At 42.3% G+C, this 19,495-nt stretch overlaps 1 protein-coding gene across 2 annotated transcripts in view; it reads left to right on the forward strand.

Annotated features, from left to right (window-relative positions):
- LOC145356958 (TBC1 domain family member 30-like) overlaps window positions 1-19,165 on the forward strand; it is a 90,103-nt gene extending 70,938 nt beyond the window's left edge. The window contains exons 9-13 of one of the 2 annotated variants that reach the window (XM_080209974.1): window positions 2,678-2,772; window positions 2,869-2,981; window positions 4,972-5,163; window positions 10,877-11,535; window positions 15,618-19,165. In XM_080209974.1, coding sequence (XP_080066100.1) covers window positions 2,678-2,772; window positions 2,869-2,981; window positions 4,972-5,163; window positions 10,877-11,535; window positions 15,618-15,698 — 1,140 coding nt within the window. In that variant the 3' untranslated portion in view covers window positions 15,699-19,165. Of the gene's footprint in view, window positions 1-2,677; window positions 2,773-2,868; window positions 2,982-4,971; window positions 5,164-10,876; window positions 12,987-15,617 lie in introns of those variants that run through there. The other variant, XM_080209975.1, reaches the window with a different exon arrangement.
- Window positions 19,166-19,495: the final 330 nt, after the last annotated feature.

A 19,495-nucleotide genomic window follows, 5' to 3' on the forward strand; every position in this document is an offset into this window, starting at 1 on the left:
TTGGGCACCCTGTGGTCGATTGAGGGACCCTCCAGTATCAGCCCTCACTAGAAGATCAACCCGCCTACATGATTGACTTCTTTCTCCCCACCCTCCTTGCCCAGGCCTCCATGACTCTCTCTCCCAGCAAACCCTATCCCCACCTATTGGCACAGGCCTCCTTGATGGTGGCTGGTTCAAGACTGCTGCAGTTCCAGCAGTGGCCACTGCTCCTAACGGTGCCCTTGGGCCTGAAGAGCTGCCAGCCCTCTGATTTGCCAGTTGCTCTAGGGGGCAAGACATCTTGCCTCCGAGAGGTGGGACTTATGACCACCAACAATTAACTGCCTGAAGACCGTAAAACCAGGTTGTGGTTTCCAGCACTCGGTGGAGGCTGGGTTTCCCAGATTTTCCAGCCAATGGGAGGGGATACTGCCACCATGTAAAATTCCAGCCCTTGCGTGTTAACGTGTATCTGATTGTATTTTCCGATCCAACCTCTTTTTACCCTATCCCAAAACCACCTTTCGAAGATTATTTATTTTTGGTCATTTGAATGAAGATGTACTTCCCGTCTGGAAAGGAAGGATTTACATTTACATTACATTTGCGTTACACCTAATTATCAATAATCACTGAATGTCCTACCTAATGTTCTGACTATGTGTGACTCCTAGCGATTCAATTACGCTCTGAATGCAAAACGTGCTCCAGTCCATGTCAAGTACAGACTTGTTGGCACCTTACCATGCTTCACTGGGCTGGCAGGACCCAAACATATCCAAAGTGGTGATCAGCCAATGGATTTATGCCCCAACAACTGGAGCCAACAAGATTCTCCGCAAAACATCATACCTCATGTACCATTTTGCACTACAGCATTGAGTTTGATTATTTCACAGAAATCCAGAGCCATTGTGTTGTGTGTTTGTTCCTTTTGTTGCATCTGAAAATGAAAATTGATTGCATTCTGCTTCCCCCCACATAGAAATATAGAAGATAGAAGCAGGAGTAGGCCACTCGGCCCATTTTGATCATGGCTGAGCATCAAATTCAATAACCTGATTCCCCCCTTCCTCCCATACCCCTTTTCATCCAAAGTGTGGTGGGAGTCTGGAACTTACTGGCTGAAAGGGTGGTGAAGGCAGATACCTTCATAACATTTAACAAGTGTTTGGTTGTGCACTTGTGATACCAAGGCTATGGGCCAAGTGCTGGAAAATGGGGTTAAAATGGTTGGGAGGTTTCTCTTTGACCAGTGCAGACATGATGGGCTGAAGGGCCTTTTTGGTGCTGTAGACCTGTAAGGTAGGGGAGTCTAAAACTCTCAAAGGTAGGGGAGTCGTAAACTAGAGGATATAGGTTTAAGGTGAGAGGGGAGAGATACAAAAGTGTCCAGAGGGGTAACTTTTTCACACAGAGGGTGGCGAGTGTCTGGAACAAGCGGTCAGAGGTAGTAGTAGAGGCAGGTACAATTTTATCTTTTAAAAAGCATTTAGATAGTTACATGGGATATGAGCCAAATGTGGGCAATTGGGATTAGCTTAGGGGTTTAAAAAAAAAGGCCCATCAAGCCTGCACCAACAACAAACCCCACCCAGGCTCTATCCCGGTAACCCCACAAATTTACCCTGCTTGTCCCCCCCCAACACTAGGGAACAATTTAGCACAGTCAGTCAACTAGCCCACACATCTTTGGACAGTGAGAGGAAACTGGAGCATCCGGAGGAAACCCACACAGGCATGGGGAGAATGTGCAAACTCCACACAGACAGCCGTCCAAGGGTGGAATCGAATCCAGGTCCCTGGCGCTGTGAGGTAACTGTACTAACCACTGTGCCACTATGCAGCCTGATGGATTTGTTTGTACAGTCGTTGTCCAGACATGTTTGGAGTCCCCTGTTTGATTGTGTGCTGCCCAGCACTTATGTGCATTTTCAGATTCCTAGCAACCCTATTGACTGAGGCCTCCGAGTTGATTTGCTTACCGAGGGAATGATTTGTAACATGGGGGACACCTTAAGCAAAATTTACAGTGGCCGGTTCTGACGAAGGAGTCTCACTCGGTTTCCTTCGTTATTGCATTATTACATTTACTTTAAATCTGAGTGCGGCCACATGACAAGGAGAACACTGCATTGTGATTAATGATTCCAATCCCAAAGACATTGTTTGATTTTTTTGGCCTGAGATTATGGTGTGTTTGCAAATGGAACCCAATCCTTCAGGATGCTGCTGTTGCTCCTGATCATTTACAAGTCACCAAGGTACAGGAACAACACCAGTAAAATAATATAGCCTCCCTCCAGTTTATAATTTATCAGTTGGGCAGCATGATGGCACAGTGGTTAGCACTGCTGCCTCACGGTGCCAGGGACCTGGGTTCGATTCCAGCCTCGGGTCACTGTCTGCCGCATCTGCTCGTTCTCCCCGTGTCTGTGTGGGTTTCCTCCGGATGCTCCGGTTTCCTCCCACAGTCCAAAGATGTGTGGGTTAGGTTGATTGGCCATGCTAAATTGACCTTAGTGTCAGGGAGATTAGCAAGTAGAATAGTGGGGTTACGGGAATGGGGCCTGGGTGGGATTGTGGTCGGTGCAGACTTGATGGGCCAAATGGCCTCCTTCTGCGATGTAGGATTCTATGAACTGTAATTATATCTTGGTTTGTACATCTAAAAACATTGCTACATATCTTGCAGGCTGTGTATTCAATGGCAACTTTCCCCTTTCCACAAGTGGTTGAACTGAGAAAGAAGTACAGTCCTACGCCCCTCCAGAAGGTTGCTGCCTCAAGGTATTTTTCCTTACATGATTAAAATGTAGAAAATGTTTCATGTCAAACTCTTCCAATGTAACAATTTGATATGATCCTTTGTTTGTTTCCTGACAGCTGCCACTTGAAGGAAACTCAGTGCTCGAAGAAGGTATCAAACGAGGCTGGTGGAACCTGTTCTGCAGTAGGCTACCCCCGGGCACGTAATGCACCAAACTGTCGGAAAACAGGTAATAGTGTTCAGCTCAGTTACTGCTGTGGCCATAGTGGTAAAGGTCCGAGGAGGACAAGAGAGTGGGAGTGAAGGGGCGGAACGTCAGAACCAAAGACCAAATAAACAATGGGAAAGATCGAGAGTTATAGTGGAAGATCGGTAATATTGATGCTACAGGGAATGACTTGGGGAGCGAGTTACATGGCTGGAGTTGAGGGTGGGGGGGTACTATCACGTCACGAGATCTCACAGGCGAGGTTCTCGTTTTGGGCCTCTCCATGGATTTTGCACCGCATCACTATTTGCATTCGCGACGAACACAGACACAAAACCCCAGCTACTGTTTTCGATATTTGCCATTGTGTTGCTAGCCATTACTTGTGTATCTCTTCAAGTGATTTTGCAATTAAATATTATAAAATGGTGATCTTCCCCCTTAGATGTGTTACTTTTAATATGATTCCACGTTTTTGAAAGACCATCTTTAGGATTGTCTTGCTACTATGTTTAATAGTGCCCTTGGCAATGTCAAGTTAACCAAGTCTGTTTCTGCTTCCCTTTCCTTTTTCTATTGGATTATTTCCAAGTATGAGGTGATCCAGTTGCTGGAATTTTACTGCCCCACCTGCCACAGGAATTGGAGCTGGCGTGGGGTGGACAATGGGAAGGTCCATTGACCTGGGGTGGGATTTTATGGTTTTGGTACAAGTGAGGCCTTAAAATCCCGTCCATGGTGTTGTTGCTCAAGGGTAGTACAAAGTCCGAGCAGGTCTGTGTATCGGGGCTTGTCCTTTTAACACTTCTCAGCTACTTTCGATGGGACTTGGTTTAAATAATTACAGTTTGAAGTTAATTTGAGGCTAGTTGCTTTTGTTGAGCAATGTTGCTAAATATTAACATAGTATCACAGAATTGTGTGGAAGAAGGCCATTCGGCCCATTGTGTTTACAACGGCTGTCCGAATGAGCATTATGACTTAGTACCACTCTTCTCCCTTTTTCCCGTACCCCTGCGCATTGTTTCTATTTGGGTAATCACCCAATACCCTGTTGAAGGCTTCAATTGTACCTGCCTCCAGCACACTTCCAGGCAGCACGTTCCAGACCCGAACCAGTCGTTGTGTGAAAAAGTTTTTCTCGCGTCACGTTTGTTTTTTTTGCAGATCACTTTAGATCTGTGCCCTCATTCTTGGTCCTTTTATGAACAAGAACAGTTTCTCTCTATCCAGCACTCTCATGATTTTGAACATCTCTATCTAATCTTGTCTAAGCCTTTTTTTTTCATTGGTACCTTTTGGTACTTTATTTCTAATCAAAAAAGCCAATTCAAACTCAGTCTGATCATGGTTCCCACGAGGGACAAGCCAGATCTAAGCTGACAAGATGTTGCATCCCATCTTGGGTTGGATCAAAAAAGATCTAAGCTGACTGGATGAGGCATTGCAACCCCTCCCGGGCTTGATGTAATGCTTCATTTTAACCAAAAGGCCTAAATGCTTTGAAAAATTGCATCAGGTAAAGCCTCGGTTTAACCTCGTTGGCTACCCTAATCCTTTACTCTATCCTAACTTAGAAAAACCACAATCACAGGTGTCAGCATCCCGCCCCCCCCAGTGCAATGGGCTAGCCCCGTCCCCTACCTGATCATGGTTTCACCCAGCCTTCTTCCCTCTCAGGAGAACAGTCCAAATCTATCCTCGTCATCCACTTGTAACGTCTGCTTGTGAACATCATTATCAGCAAATAAATGGATTCTTTCTTTTTTAAGACTGTGATTGATTCTCTTTGTGCTAACCAAATGAAACCAAAATTTACAAGTGTGACAAAGTTTGACACCCCCGAATGTGGTACATTTGAGGTGTGACAGACGTGCATTACATACAAACTTCTGACCTACAGATAATGATAGGCCCAATTCAGCGTATAATCCTGAAGATTCAGCAAGACACTGTCCGGTCAATGAGAAAACATAGAGCAATTATTTGTGTGTGTTTTGTCTTTCGCCAGCTCAACACGAAAAGGGAGAAGGCAACTGTAAAGTGACAAAGATTGTCCAAGCCACATCTGGTGAGAATGTGTTGCATCAAATGACATTAAACAACACCGACCAAATGACAACACATACACCAATAATGAAACAACAGTACTCAAAAATGACCAAGAGACAGCAACAAAACCAGTGTCCAACTCCCAGACATGGTAATGTATTTATATACCTATCAATCATCTGTACTTCTAAAATATTATTGCAAAAGTATAATTTCTGTTACAATATCCATATAAACTATATCGTAGAATCCTTACAGTGCAGAAGAGGCTAATTCAGCCCACTGAGTCTGCCAACTCTCTGGCAGAGTATCGAAACCAGGCCCGCTTCCCCCACCTTATCCCTGTAACTGCATAATTTACCATGGTTAATCCACCTAACCTAGATATCTTTGGACACAAAGGGACAATTTAGCTTGGCCAATTCACCTAGCCTACACATTTTGCACAATAGGAGGAAACCGGAGCAGAAATGGGAGAACGTGCAAACTTCACCCAATCACCCAAGTCCGGAATTGAACCTGGGTCTCAGGACATGTGAAGCAGCAGTGCTAACCACTGTGCCACCGATGTGACATGATGACTACAATAGCATAGTGATTAAATTACTGGACTAATAATCCAGAGTCATGAGTTCATGTCCCACCACGGGAGCTGGTAAATTCAGTTAATAAAATAAGTCTAGAATTTAATATAAAAGCTAGTATCAATAATGATGGCTATGAAACTACCAGACTCTCATTGAAAACCTATCTGATTCACTAATATCCTTTAGGGAAGGAAATCTACTTCCCTTACCCAGTCAGGCCCAATATACCTGCTACATTCATTTAGTTGTGACTGGCCTGTTTATCTGTGGTACCTTTAGATTTTTTTGTGTGGCTTATAGGGGACATTGGTCTTTCCTATGCATTACTCCAGATCTATAGCAATGCGGTTAATTCTTAATGTCCCTTTGAAATGTATAGCAAGCCACTATATTATCTCAAGGGCACCTGGGGATGAATAAAAAAAAGTATATATGAATGAGTTTACATCACATTTAACTTACAAAGATAAAATCATTCGTGGTGTACTGACATCGACAAACCTAGAGTCATAGAGGGTTATAGCATGGAAACAGGCCCTTCAGCCCAACTTGTCTATGCCACCTTTTTTTTAAACCCTTAAGCTAGTCCCAATTGCCTGCATTTGGCCCCTATCCCCCAATACCCATCTTACCCATGTAACTGTCTAAATGCTTTTTAAAAGACAAAATTGTACCCGCCTCTACTACTATCTCTGGCAGCTTGTTCCAGATACTCACCACCCTCTGTGTGAAAAAAGTGCCCCTCTGACCTTTTACCCTTTTGTACCTCTCCCTTCTCACCTTAAACCTATGCCCTCTAGTTTTAGACTTGCCTACCTTTGGGAAAAGAAATGGACTATCTAGCTGATTTACACCTCTCATTATTTTATGGCCCTCTGTAAATTACCCCTCAGCCTTCTACGCTCCAGACAAAAAAGTCCCAGTCTATCCAGCCTCTTCTTATAACTCAAACTACCAAGTCCCGGTGGCATCCAAGTATATCTTCTCTGCACTCTTTCTAGTTTAATAATATCCTTTCTATAATAGGGTGACCAGAACCACACATAGTATTCCAAATGTGGCCTTACCAACATCTTGTACAACTTCAATAAGATGTCCTAACTCCTGTAGAGAAACTGTTGAGATATTTTCTGTTTTTCAATACTTGGCATCATATAGTTTAACAACTGAAGTGTACCTGATCGATAATTAAGTTAACTCAGATTGGAAACAGATTTTGAAGTCAATTTTAGATAGAATAGATTTTTTTATTTATTCGTGGGATGTAGATGTTGCTGACTAAGCCAGTATTTAATGCCCATCCCTATTGAGAAGGTGATGGTGAGCAGCCTTCATGAAACACAGTAGTCCATGTATTGTAGGAACACCCACACTGCTGCTAGGAAAGATTTTGACCCAGTGACAGTGAAGGATCGACAATATAATTGTAAGTCAGGATAGTGTGTGACATGGAGGGGAGCTTGCAGGTAGTGGTGTTTCCATATATCTGCTGTCCCTTGTCCTTCCACGTGGTAGAGGTCACTGACTTGGAAAGTGCTGCCAAAGGAGCCTTGGTGAGTTCCTGGAGTGCATTTTGTAGATGGTACGCACTGCTGTGGAGGGAGTGAATGTTTAAGGCGGTGGATGGAGTGCCAGTCAAATGGACAAGTGGATAGATTTTCCAGAATCTGGAATTGAGTTACTCTCCACAGAACTCCTCAGACCTGCTCTTGTAGCATTTACATGACTGGTCCAGTTCAGGTTTCTGTAAATTGTAACCTCCATGATTTGGGGGATTCAGTGATGATAATGCAATTGGAAGTCAGGAGAGATGGTTAGATTCTCTCTTGTTGGAGATGGCCATTGCCAGGCATGAATATTACTTGCCACTATCAGCCCAAGCCTGAATATTGTCCTGGTCTTGCTGCATATGGACATGGACTGCTTCAGTGTCTGAGGAGTTGAAAATGGTGCTAAACATTTTGCTATCATTTGTAAACATCCCCACTTTGAAGGAAAGGTCATGATGAAACAGCTGAAGATGGGTATTACCCTGAGGAACTCCTGCAGCTGAGATGATTGACCACCAACTATCACAACCATCATACTTTGTGCGAGACATGACTCTAACCAGAGAGGAGTTTCCTCCAATTCCCACCAACTCCAGTTTCATTAGGGCTCCTTTATGCCACAATTGGTCAAATGCGGCCTTCATGTAGAAGGCAGACACTCTCACCTCACCTCTGCAGTTCAGCTCTTTGTCCATGCTTGGATCAAGGCCTCGATGAGGTTAGGAGCTGAGTGACCTTGGCAAAACCCAAACTGAGTATCAGTGAGCAGCATCAGCAATAATGAAGGTAACAACTACCTGGCAATAAAGAGGGCCAATGAAATAAGACAGCTGGCCATGCCAGATGATGGATTTGTCTCAAATCTGGGAAACAAATGGAGAGAGGTTTTTTGGCTTATGCATGCTGTCCTAAGCACTTTGGAGTGAAGGGGGTAATGTGGCAGGATTTAGTATTTGAATTGATCTGCCAAATGTGCTACTACAACATAAATGAAGATGTTGCAGAAATCAGATCGGATGTTTGTGGTTTCAAACTGGGAAGTTGCTCAGATGGGTATTTCCAAACACTCAGCCAATGAACTAGCTTCAAGGAGCAATAGTTGGTTCAGTTTCTAGGGTCGGACAGAGGGAGGACATGTCCCCTTTTCTGCTTGCTCTGCCACTTTTCATTCAGCTCATTGTTGTCCTTTGTAGTGCCTTGCCCTTATATTGTGGCTTGTTGTCTTCGTGTCCCCGAGAGCTTGTCTATTTTTATTCGTGTTAGCCTTTTTTTGTGCAGAGTGGTCGACAGGGTGTATTTGTGTGGTGGGGAAAAAAGGAAGAAGAGGGTTCTTTCATTCATGGGGTACATGGTGGGGGGAGGAGAAACTTGAGGAGATAAAGAGAGGGCCCAAGGAAGGGGGCCCAAGGGAGGGGGCTTGTATACTGTATTGGGTAGAATCCCGAAATATTCTGTAAATGCCTAGATTAATGATTAACAAAAGGGATGTTCAGGCCCTTTAGGGACCAGGGAAGTTATCCGTGTGTGAGAGAGTGCTGGGTATTGAAAGGGTCTTGAGTGAATACTTTTCTTTGGGTTTCCCTCAGGTGCGTAAGACTGTGGGGAGCCCTGAGAGAGTGCATAGGGAGCAGTTGTTTCCCTTAGTTGGGGGGGGGTCCAACCCAGGAGGGCATAATTTTAGGATAAAGATCAGTCAATTCAGAACAGATTTGAGAAAAAAAACCTTTTTTATTCAGAGCATGGTGGTGGTAAATGGGACCTAACGTCATAGCACTTTTCAGGTTTTATTTTGGTGAGCCTTTGTCTAAAGTCATAAATCGTTTCCTTGGAGGCAAAAAGCTAAAGAACAGCAGCAAAAGTAACCGAGTGCACCACACCCCAAGTCTCAGGACCCCTCAGCCCACACAGAAAGAGCAGAAAAATAAGATAACTGTCCCTTGGTGCTCTCAAAAGAGGGTCCCCCGGAAAGGTCTGACCAGGCTGCAGTGATATCTCTTAATATTCCCTGTTCCGGAACTCCTGTAGGAAAATGGGGTTAACCCATCTTTAGTGGTTGTTATTGGAACAGATTCGGTGGGCCAAAGGCCCTTGTCTCCAATGTATGACCATATGTAATTAGATTGGGGGGGGGTGGTGTGGTTGGCCTCTTCCCTGTGGGTTTTCACCCAGCCCCAATTCCCATTTCCTCTGTGTGCCTTCTTCAGGGGGATGAAAGTTACCAAAGTCTCCGAACATTTGATCCAGTGGATTCTGACTTGGTTTAGTTGTTAGTGGGTAGAGGGTGATGGACTGAGGTGATGTGGTGGGGGTGGGTGGGGGTTGTTGGTGTACATATGGGAGAGATGGTGGGCCAGGGGGATTGGAAAAAAGTGAGGGGGGTGTGGGGTGGAGGGTAGTGGGTATGTGATATTTGTTGTATTTTTAGATGATTGGGGAGGGGTGTTTGTTGAGGTGGTGCGCGTTAGGGGGAGGACTTGGTTGGTTGGGGACTTATGTTGTGTTCCCCGGGCTGGGGTGGATGCCAAGGTGGTGGTTTCGTGGAAAGGGGTTTTTTTTGGAGCTGGGGAGGTTCTGTGTGCATGTTGCTGAGTAAGTCGCTGTACTGGGGGGAACTTTTACCGGGAGGTAGTAGTGAGTTGCTGGGGGGAAGGCTGGTTTGGGGGTGGGGGGCGGGTGCGGGGAGAGTACCAGGGACGTTCCTTGACAGGGGTATTGATGGGTAGGTTTGGGCTTTCTTTTTATATAGGGTGGGAAGCTTTTCTGTGGGTTTGAGGCTTTGTTTCGAGTCTATGTGGTGTTGTTGGGTATTATTCAAGAAGAGGAGTTGGTATGTCTGGATTGGTTATTTTGTTTTCTGAGAGTTGGGGGCAACATCCCACCATCTGTAGAGGTTGGACAGGAGTTTGCATTTCAGATGTGGAACCGGTTTGGACATTGTCTGCGGATCAACCACATCACACACACACACACACACACACACACACACACACACACACACACACACACACACACACACACACACACACAGTCCCAGTTCCCTGAAATCACAACCATCGGTCCCTGTTCAATAATCATAAGTCCCTTGCATCTGGTTCATGTACAGAGTTCTGTGAAAAGCTAATAACTTTCTCTTGTATGACTGTAAATTGTGATTTTTGTGGCGAATTTTATACCATGGATTTTTTTAAATGTTGTATGAGTTGCAACTTTTGGCATATTTTGATATCAGAAAGGAAGATGAGGCTTAATTTTGCTGCATTGTTTTGTTTTATAATTGTGCCTACCTTAAACTCCAACAACATCTGCTCTCCCCGCCCAGTCCCTGCTCTCTCTCCCCCCCCCACCACTCCCCGTGATTGGTCATGCTAAATTGCCCCTTATTATCAGGGGGATTAGCAGGGTAAATATATGGGATTACAGGAATAGGACCTGGGTGGGATTATAGTTGATACAGACTCGATGGGCTGAATGGCCTTCTTCTGCATTGCAAGGATTCTACAATTCTGTGAATAATGTAGAATATACAGCACAGACATAAGCTATTCAGCCCTTCTGGTCCATGTTGATAATGCCTCCTCCCACTTCTCTGTGTCATCACTAGGTCCAAACCAACTATTCCTTTGCACTGTCATGGATTATTTGTAACCAGTCTGGAAAGAATATGAACTAAAAAGTCAAATTTTGAAAGAGTACTGAGTAATGTATAAAATGTGTCTTTTTTTTGCAGGTAGCAATGATTCTTTCTCTCCGGGGACACCACTTCGTTTGAAAAGGTCTAAAGTCATAAATCGTTTCCTTGGAGGCAAAAAGCTAAAGAACAGCAGCAAAAGTAACCGAGTGCACCACACCCCAAGTCCCAGGACCCCTCAGCCCACACAGAAAGAGCAGAAAAATAAGATAACTGTCCCTTGGTGCTCTCAAAAGAGGGTCCCCCGGAAAGGTCTGACCAGGAATTTGAAAGTTAAATCAGGCTGCAGTGATACGGTCGGTCTTCTGGAAGACCTGACTGATGGCAACAAAGTGGAAAATGCCAAAGTTGATGACTCCGTCCACATTGTAATGAGAGAGAGCAGGAAAAGTTCTCAATTACGTTGTGAAATTGAAACAAAATACAACGAACATTTAGCCATCCAGCTATACGAAAAAGAAGTTGATAACTTGGCAGGGGTTGAACGTTTATTCAAGACGCTTCAAATAGGTGAACCAAACCATTCTTCAATGGCGGCGGAACCCAACAACAAGCCAGGGGTCTACGACTGCTCTGCAGAATTGAGAGAAGATCAGCTCAGAGCAAAGAGTTTCGCAGCTCAGTCTGATAAGAAAGCAAATCCTCTAAACAATATTCCGCTTGTGCATCTCTCTGGAAAATCTCTCGGAACACAAAACGTAGGTTTATGTGGATCGTGTGGCAACATTCAGATAGCTCCATTCAATAAATGATTAAGAAAAGAAATGCTACTGACTTGGTGAGGAAGGGGTAATGGGAAAGGGATAAATTCAACTCATTTCATAGTGGCCAACAAGTCAAATACTAAGCATTGGTGACTGTTAATTTGCACATGTGGTTTGGCAGAAGTTGAGTATTTTCACCATAAACCACTGGATTTTAGTGATAGCTTTGAGAAATTCCATGTGCCAGAAACATCATTTACTTTGCAATGAAACTATTTTACAAAGCATTAACCTGTGTGCTGTTTGGGAACCTCTGGGGGCTAGGGTTTCTCCGTGCTGGGATTCTTTATGAATTGAACATCATATAATTGCCAAGTTATCATATAAGCTTGTCTGATAGCGACGACAAAATGATTCTTCATTTGTAGAATCATACAATGCAGAAAGAGGCCATTCAGCCCACCGAGTCTGCACTGACCACAATCCCACCCAGGCCCTATCCCCATAACCCCAAACATTTATCCTAGCTAGTCCCCCTGACAGAAAGTGGCAATTTAGCATGGCCAATCGACCTAATCCGCACAACTTTGGACTCTGGTAGGAAACCGGAGCATCCAGAGAAAAGCCAGGAATCGAATCCGAGTCCCTGGCGCTGTGAGGCTGCAATGCTAATCACTGTGCCAAAATTGATTTAACGATTAACATAAGACCATTAATATTTATTTTGAACTGAAGACAACTTCATCAATTATAATGTAAAGATCAATTGATAAATATTAATGTAGTGTTTTGTTTCAAATGCTCACCACTTTAAAAAGAAAATGTAAAAGCATTTAACTTTTTACATAGACAGATAAGAAATCCAGAAATGGATAGTGGGACCATTCTAATGCTATTAACATAAAAGACTTGACGTACATGTACTAAATTCCTGTAGCACACTGTTTAATTCATGTAACAAAATAGTGCAGTGAGGAATTTAGCACAGGCATGGTAGACTTTCATAATGGAACAATGCTGGCTGCAAAATGGGCTAGTGCTTTCCTCAGTTTAAATGACATACACATGGAAAATAAAATTCTGCCGGACTTAATCAATAAGTTGCTCATCGTGTTTTGATCATTCTTCTAGTAACAGATGCACCATCTATTTCATCATTTGTTGTTCGTCATTTTTAAAGCTGGCCTGATAATTAGAGGCTGAAATTCCTCTTATAATGAAAAGCCCGATAAATACTTGTTTGTTTCTATATTTCGCATCCCGTTAATGAAATCAGAGGAACACATAGTTTTGAAGCTTGTCCTGTATATATTAGTGAGTAATCATTACAGCAAAATAAGAAGTCTCACAACACCAGGTTAAAGTCCAACAGGTTTATTTGGAATCACTTGATGATGGAGCAGCGCCCAAAAGCTTGTGATTCCAAATAAACCTGTTGGACTTTAACTTGAAGCTATGAGACTTCTTACTGTGCCCACCCTAGTCCTACTTCGGCATCTCCGCATCATTACAGCAAAAAGCAGCCTGTTTTTTTTCCCCTGTTTTCTATTTATTCATTTATTAGTGTCACAAGAATGCTTACATTAACACTGCAGTGAAGTTACTGTGAAAATTCCCTAGTTGCCACACTCCGGCGCCTGTTCTGGTATACTAAGGGAGAATTTAGCATGGCCAATAAACCTTACCAGCACGTCTTTCAGACTGTGGGAGGAAAACAAAGCACCTGAAGGAAACCCATGCAGACATGGGAAGAAAGTGCAGACTCCACACAGTTACCCGAGACCAGAATTGAAACTGGGTTCCTAGCACTGTGAGGCAGCCGTGCTAACCACTGTGCCACCATGCCGCCCCCAATTAAAAGAAAATGTTATCCCCAAGCTCCAGGCATCACTCACAGTGAATAAGTATCAACTATGTTTATTTTATGCTTGCCTATTATCATTATTCACAGGTAGATAGTTGAATGCATATCAAATCCTATATCTCTCAATTCAAATTGTTTAATCTGGATTATTTGATTATTGAAATTTGCTGGTAAATTCTTACATTTCTGTGTTCAAATGTTTGGAAAATTCAGAAATATTTGCACAAAAACGCACCTTTAATTATCAGGCGTAAATTATATTATCATTGTTGTGAATGACTGGAAACTTTAATCAAACATGCCAGATACATCAACGTACAATCATAAATCAAGAGAAGCTCTAAAAAAAATCGAAGGGATTTTATATAGAAAAGTAAAACAAATCAAACAGCAAGTTTTATTAGTGGCAATGAATTATTAACTGCAAAACACAGCCAAAAAGTTATTAAGATCCGAGCAGCAGCAACTTCAGAGACAACGCAACTACAGCAATTTTGGCCTTCCAGCAGTAGGAAAGGCATAGGCAAACAGCAAACAGCTTTGCAGGCGTCAAGCGAGGCAAGGAAAGTAGCTGACTCTGGGCAAGGCAAGACAGGCAGAAAGGTAGCTTGACAAAGCAACGTAATAGACTAGGCCTCCGTAGTCAGTTCTCTGGAGTCTCAGCACATGCAATTAAGTACGATTAACAACCCCCAATTTTCAGAGGCCTTGTAAGATCTTGCCTGAGACTGAATTTGACTGAGAAATAAACTTGCAACAAATTGGCACAGTGGTTAGCACTGCTGCCTTACAGCGTCAGAAGCCCAGGCTCAACTCCGGTCTCGGGTCACTGGCTGCATGGAGTTTGTACATGCTCCCTATGTCTGCATGGGTTTCCTCCGGTTTCCTCTCACACTCCAAAGATGCACAGGTTAGGTTGATTGGCTATGCATAGTGTCAGGGTGATTAATAGGGTAAATGTGTGGGTTATGGGATAGGGCCTGGGTGGGACTGTTGTCAGTGCTTGCTTAATGGGCCAAATGGTCTCCTCCTGCACTGTAGGGATTCCATGATGCTATGAAATCTGCAAAAGTTGGTATGTATAAGTCGTAGAAATAAATGGATATTTTGTATATATCTGGAATACAGTGAGAGCAGAATGATTATTACAGTAGTTATTGGAGCATAGTTTCTGATTACTGTTGCTTTGCCAGTAGCATTCAATAATTAACTGAAACCATCTGAGAATAGCAAAATAATTTGAATTCCATTCAGTTTTACTCCAATTTAATTGCATCCGATTAAATGTGTTGGAAAGCAACTTCCATTTCACAAATAAACTGAATTGAACACTTGCATGTTACTTGGCTTGGAAGTAACTGCCTAATGCAATAATCACCATTTTGGTTAGATCTACACTTGATATGATCTCTATCCCCAGTAACGCTCTGAATCTTTTTTTGGGGAACGGCACAACATTCTTTCACAAAGTCGTTAAAGACCACTGGATCCAAATTAGTATTTTTTTCATGTTATCAGTTTGCATGTTTTGGCAGCTCACAGAGACGAGACCAATGCATTTTTTCATCATCGCGCACTAATGTTTCATTCATAAATAATCTTATGCACAGTTTGGGGAGGGAAAGCCAGATTAAAATTTCATTGTCAATCTCAAAAGTATAGACATGACTTTGTATCTACCACCCCAGAGAAAGCACCAAGTTAATTTTATGAAAGTTTTGTTTAAAAAAAAGGATCTTATCCTAATTGTATTGGAGCTGAATGTAGTTTCTACAGCCAAAAAAACTTCCAGAAATTCTGGAAATACTCAGCAGGTCAGGCAACATCTGTGGAGAGAAATGACAGTTTAAAGTCTTGGGAATCCAGTTACTGCTTTTTATAGGTTTCTATAGGTTTAGGGACTAGGAATCTGGTGGAATAATAAATGATAAATAAACCTTCTATTTTAGTTGTAGCATCCTTGGCTATTCATGTCTGCAATCAGAGGTAATTTTTATATCAGTTCTTGCATAGTATCATCTGGCATCAGAGTAAAAACAAAATATTCTTTAACAAAGTCGGTCATTTATTACCAACTATTTGTTCCATGGGAACGTACTGAATACTGGCTGATTCTTGATGTGTGGAGACACTATTTTGTTATGTTTTCTGTTTCATACAGCTCTTACTCTTCTTCAGAATTAAAGAAAAAGAAACTTTGTTTAATTTGTAGTTGCACAGGTTTCTAACTGCAGACTGTTTAGTGTGGACTACAGCCCAGTCCCTGGGATCTCACAGTGAAGAGGCGAACTGACTCTGCATGAATCTCACCCTTTCATTCAGTGCATACTGGTTGAAAAGTGAGAAGCCATCTGCTGCACAGAGGAACTGCCACTGCCGTCTGGAACAGGAGCAGCTGCGGAGATGAGTTGCCACAGTTTAAGACATCACATGCTGCAGGGAGAATCTGTTACCAAGAGTGCATAGCTGCGGGGGACCAGTCAAAAGAGAGACAACAGCTGCTACAGGAGGCTTAGAGTAAGGGAAAGAGCAGCTTACTGTGGATATCTAGACTTTGACAGAATGGCTGCTGTGGGGTATCCAGCCTGGGATGGATCCAATTTAATATGGCTGTAGCATTTCTAGTCGTGTTCTATGTGTATCGGAGACAACCGTTTGTGTAACATAACCACGTTTTACTTTCAAAAACCCATTATGTTAACAGTATTCTTTTTGTGCTATTTGAGTCTGTGTTGCGAGGAATGTAATCCAACATCAGGCTGTTGCAATTCACTCCTTGGAGAGATATGCGACAGTGTGCTTTTGCATTGACAGAATGTGTACTGTAGGAATTCCAGAACCAGCTGAGTTTAAGTTAGGAATTTCCATTAGGTTGATGATTTACTGCCATGTTGCAGTGTTGCTAAACCTATTATTAGAATCTTCTTTCAAATCTTATTTGGTGCATAGAATGGGAAAAAAATTGCAAATACTGCAGACATAAGAATATTCAATGGCTTTATAAACTTCTCAAATCCTGATTAAATACTTGGAATCAGATTTATATTTTTAAAGTTGAGGCATCGAGTCTCAGGATGCTCGGTGCTGAAAAAGTTTAATAAGTCATGATTGTTGAGATGCATGCTTCCTACGTTAACAGTGTAATTCCTTCAAATCAGTGCCACTTTCAAATACAATAGGTGCATGCAGCAGAAGAGATTCTGTGGATAAGTACGTCAGCTAAGCCTGGAATACATCAGCAATTTTTATCGTAACAATAGATGTTGCTATTTCTGACACAAATAACTACTGACATCAAATAACAATCAAACCTGAAAATAACTCTTTCATTTTAGGTTGGATTTGACCTTGGATTTGAAAGGTGCAATAGTCAAATCTCACCAACTTGTACTTTCCAAGTAACCAGTGCCTTCATGTTGAAAATGAAAATTTAACTGGAAAGGGATTAAACACCAAATCTGGGTATCACACAATACCCAAACTGGCTCAACAGTAGATTTAAAAAAAAAATTATTTCGCTAAATCTTACAGCTCTAGCCATGATGAGCCATTTTGCCAAATTTTGCTTTTCTTAATGTGTCAAGCAAACTAGAGCTTAGGTAAGCCAAAAATAAATGCATTGTAGGGGCAGGATGCTTACACCTGGTAGAATGCAGTATGTTCGCCTACGAGGCATGAGTTTCAAACTCAGTCCAAAACAAATTGGTATTGGCAGTTCCCAATGAACTGTTTCTGGGTAATCCCATTCCTTTACCCTTAGAAATAAATCTACAAAAGTTTTTTTTTAAATTAAAACCCATTGGAAAGACTGCATTCTTAACCACTGTTCCAAAAATTGTTCCAGCGCATTGCCTTGAAGCAATGTAGGGAGAGTGTTATATTGTTTCTGATTTGTGTTGTACTTGACCAAGACTTATTTAATGCTGTCAGTAAGGACGTCTTCCATTTTCTACTATTGCCAGTCTTCATTCCAATGATATAAGCAAGGAAAAGGTCAGGTTTCACTTGCATAGAAAAGCTTGTATTCCGGAGGCCTTGTCTTCCTAGTTCAACCATCACAATGCTCAGTCCTAGGAAGTGGGAGATGATGGCATAAATAAGAAGGAAGTACCTCCTCCCATTCTAAAAAGCTATCAGAGGAGGAAACGCCAAACAAAAAGCATTAGAGGACAAAACCGAAGAATCATTGTTGATGCAGGCAAGCCATGAGCAAACATTTTAGAATCCATACAGAAGAGCTCTGAAAGACACAATATGTAAAATCTAAAGGATGAAGTAAGATTCCAAGAAGGCAAAGGCCAATAGACAATTGAGTGGATATTCACCTGGAAGGGAACAATTTTTGAAGGTCTTAATCATTTTCTTGATTTGTTGACCCAGATATCACCATGGAGAAGCAGCCAGCTAACTTAAAAAAAATTTGAATGTATTCAATCAAAAGCATCCACAACTGTGGACATCAACACAATTTAGAAGTGAGTGAAGGTTCACACTAATGAACAAGAAAAATAAATTTTCCCATAGCCAAACACTGCGGTCGGAAAATTTTCAGGAAAATAGTGTCAAACAGAAGAGAAAATGAGAGGTTTTCTTGCCCGTTATTCCAGTGAGGTAAATGGTGGCAATTTACAGCACTCTGCGTAACACAGAGGACATAATGTGATTCTTGCCAGAAGGCAGAGTATGTATTCATGCTCGGAGACTGGCTGCAGATAGCCAGGGGCGCCATTGCGCAGGTGTCTCTATCTCCCAGTACACACTGACCAGCCCTCACCCACCCCCCCAATGCAGAGTTCCCCCTTTCCCTCACCCCCCCATGGACTTCCCCCTTTCCCTCCCCCCGCATGGACTTCCCCACCTCCCCATCAGTGTCCGCTCCCATCAGACCCTGTCTGATTCTTTGCCCCTGACTCATATTTCCCACCCTGCTATGCTACTTGACCAGCGCAGTGGGGCAGAAAACCCTGCCCTATATTGAAAGCTCAATTTTGAGTGTTAAGCCAATTGATGAAGCACTGAGTGCTTGTGAGGGGAAACTCCAAAATGTGCAAAGCATTTAATTTTAAAAATCTGAAATCTTAAGCACTTATTAACCAGACATATCAATGAGGAAAGTAGTTGTCCTCACAGTGGAGAAGTCCTGTCCTCTTTGTCCACTGTCTCCTTGTTCTGCGATTTGGATTTGAATTAATTGATGTTGAGACAAAGAGAAAGTCCAACTTAAAGGTATTTTGCAACAAAGTGGCATGTTTGCAAAAACCATACCGCTGATTAGGAATTTTCTCAAGTTACAAATAACATCCTGGCAATTTGAGAGTGCAGAGGCATTTCAAGTTCTGATTAAGGTAACTTCAATTAAGGTTGGTCAAAGTAATGTAAGATCATTGATAGATTTTGATAGATTATTGATAGATTGAAATTGATAAATTAATTTACTTCCCCATTGAAACCAGTGAGCAATATTGGGCTGGGTGTAAGATCCATTGTTCCATCTGATCCACTGGATTTCCTTATTGATGAGTGTCAATCGAGTAATACAGTCCTTCATATTGACATTGAAATTCATTTGATGTTATTAGATGTTGTCACAGGAGTGGTGTCAATAATAGTGTATTACTGACATGTTGCTTGTCTCATTTAACAGACCAGTTGAATTCATTGGCTTTGTTTGTATGTACATGATTTGTCAGTTGTAATCTAAAGTTGTGTTTGATGTGGAAATGTAATTTCTGGAGGATTATTAAATAAATACAACTTTTCCATTTGGAGAGCATATCTTTATGATTTTTATCTGAGTATTTACATGTTTAAAGCTCATTTAAACCTAATTTAGAATAGGTTTTTCCTGCTTCCTGTGTTGATAAATCCCTCCTGTAAGAGATAGTGCAGGATTTTCTGATTATGCCTGCCCCAGAAACTGGAAAATCCCACTTGAGGTGCACAGACCTTTGCATGATCCACCACAGGAATCGTAGCCAGCAGGATGTGAAACTTCCCCCCATAGTCTAGAATGTGAATAACATATTTATTCCTATGTCCCCACATAGATGCTTTAACTACTGGAAAGATAATGTATAGTCTCATAGAATC

The sequence above is a fragment of the Carcharhinus amblyrhynchos genome, chromosome 22, assembly GCF_965287045.1.
Source record: "Carcharhinus amblyrhynchos chromosome 22, sCarAmb.v2.hapA, whole genome shotgun sequence".
Lineage (NCBI taxonomy): Eukaryota > Metazoa > Chordata > Chondrichthyes > Carcharhiniformes > Carcharhinidae > Carcharhinus > Carcharhinus amblyrhynchos.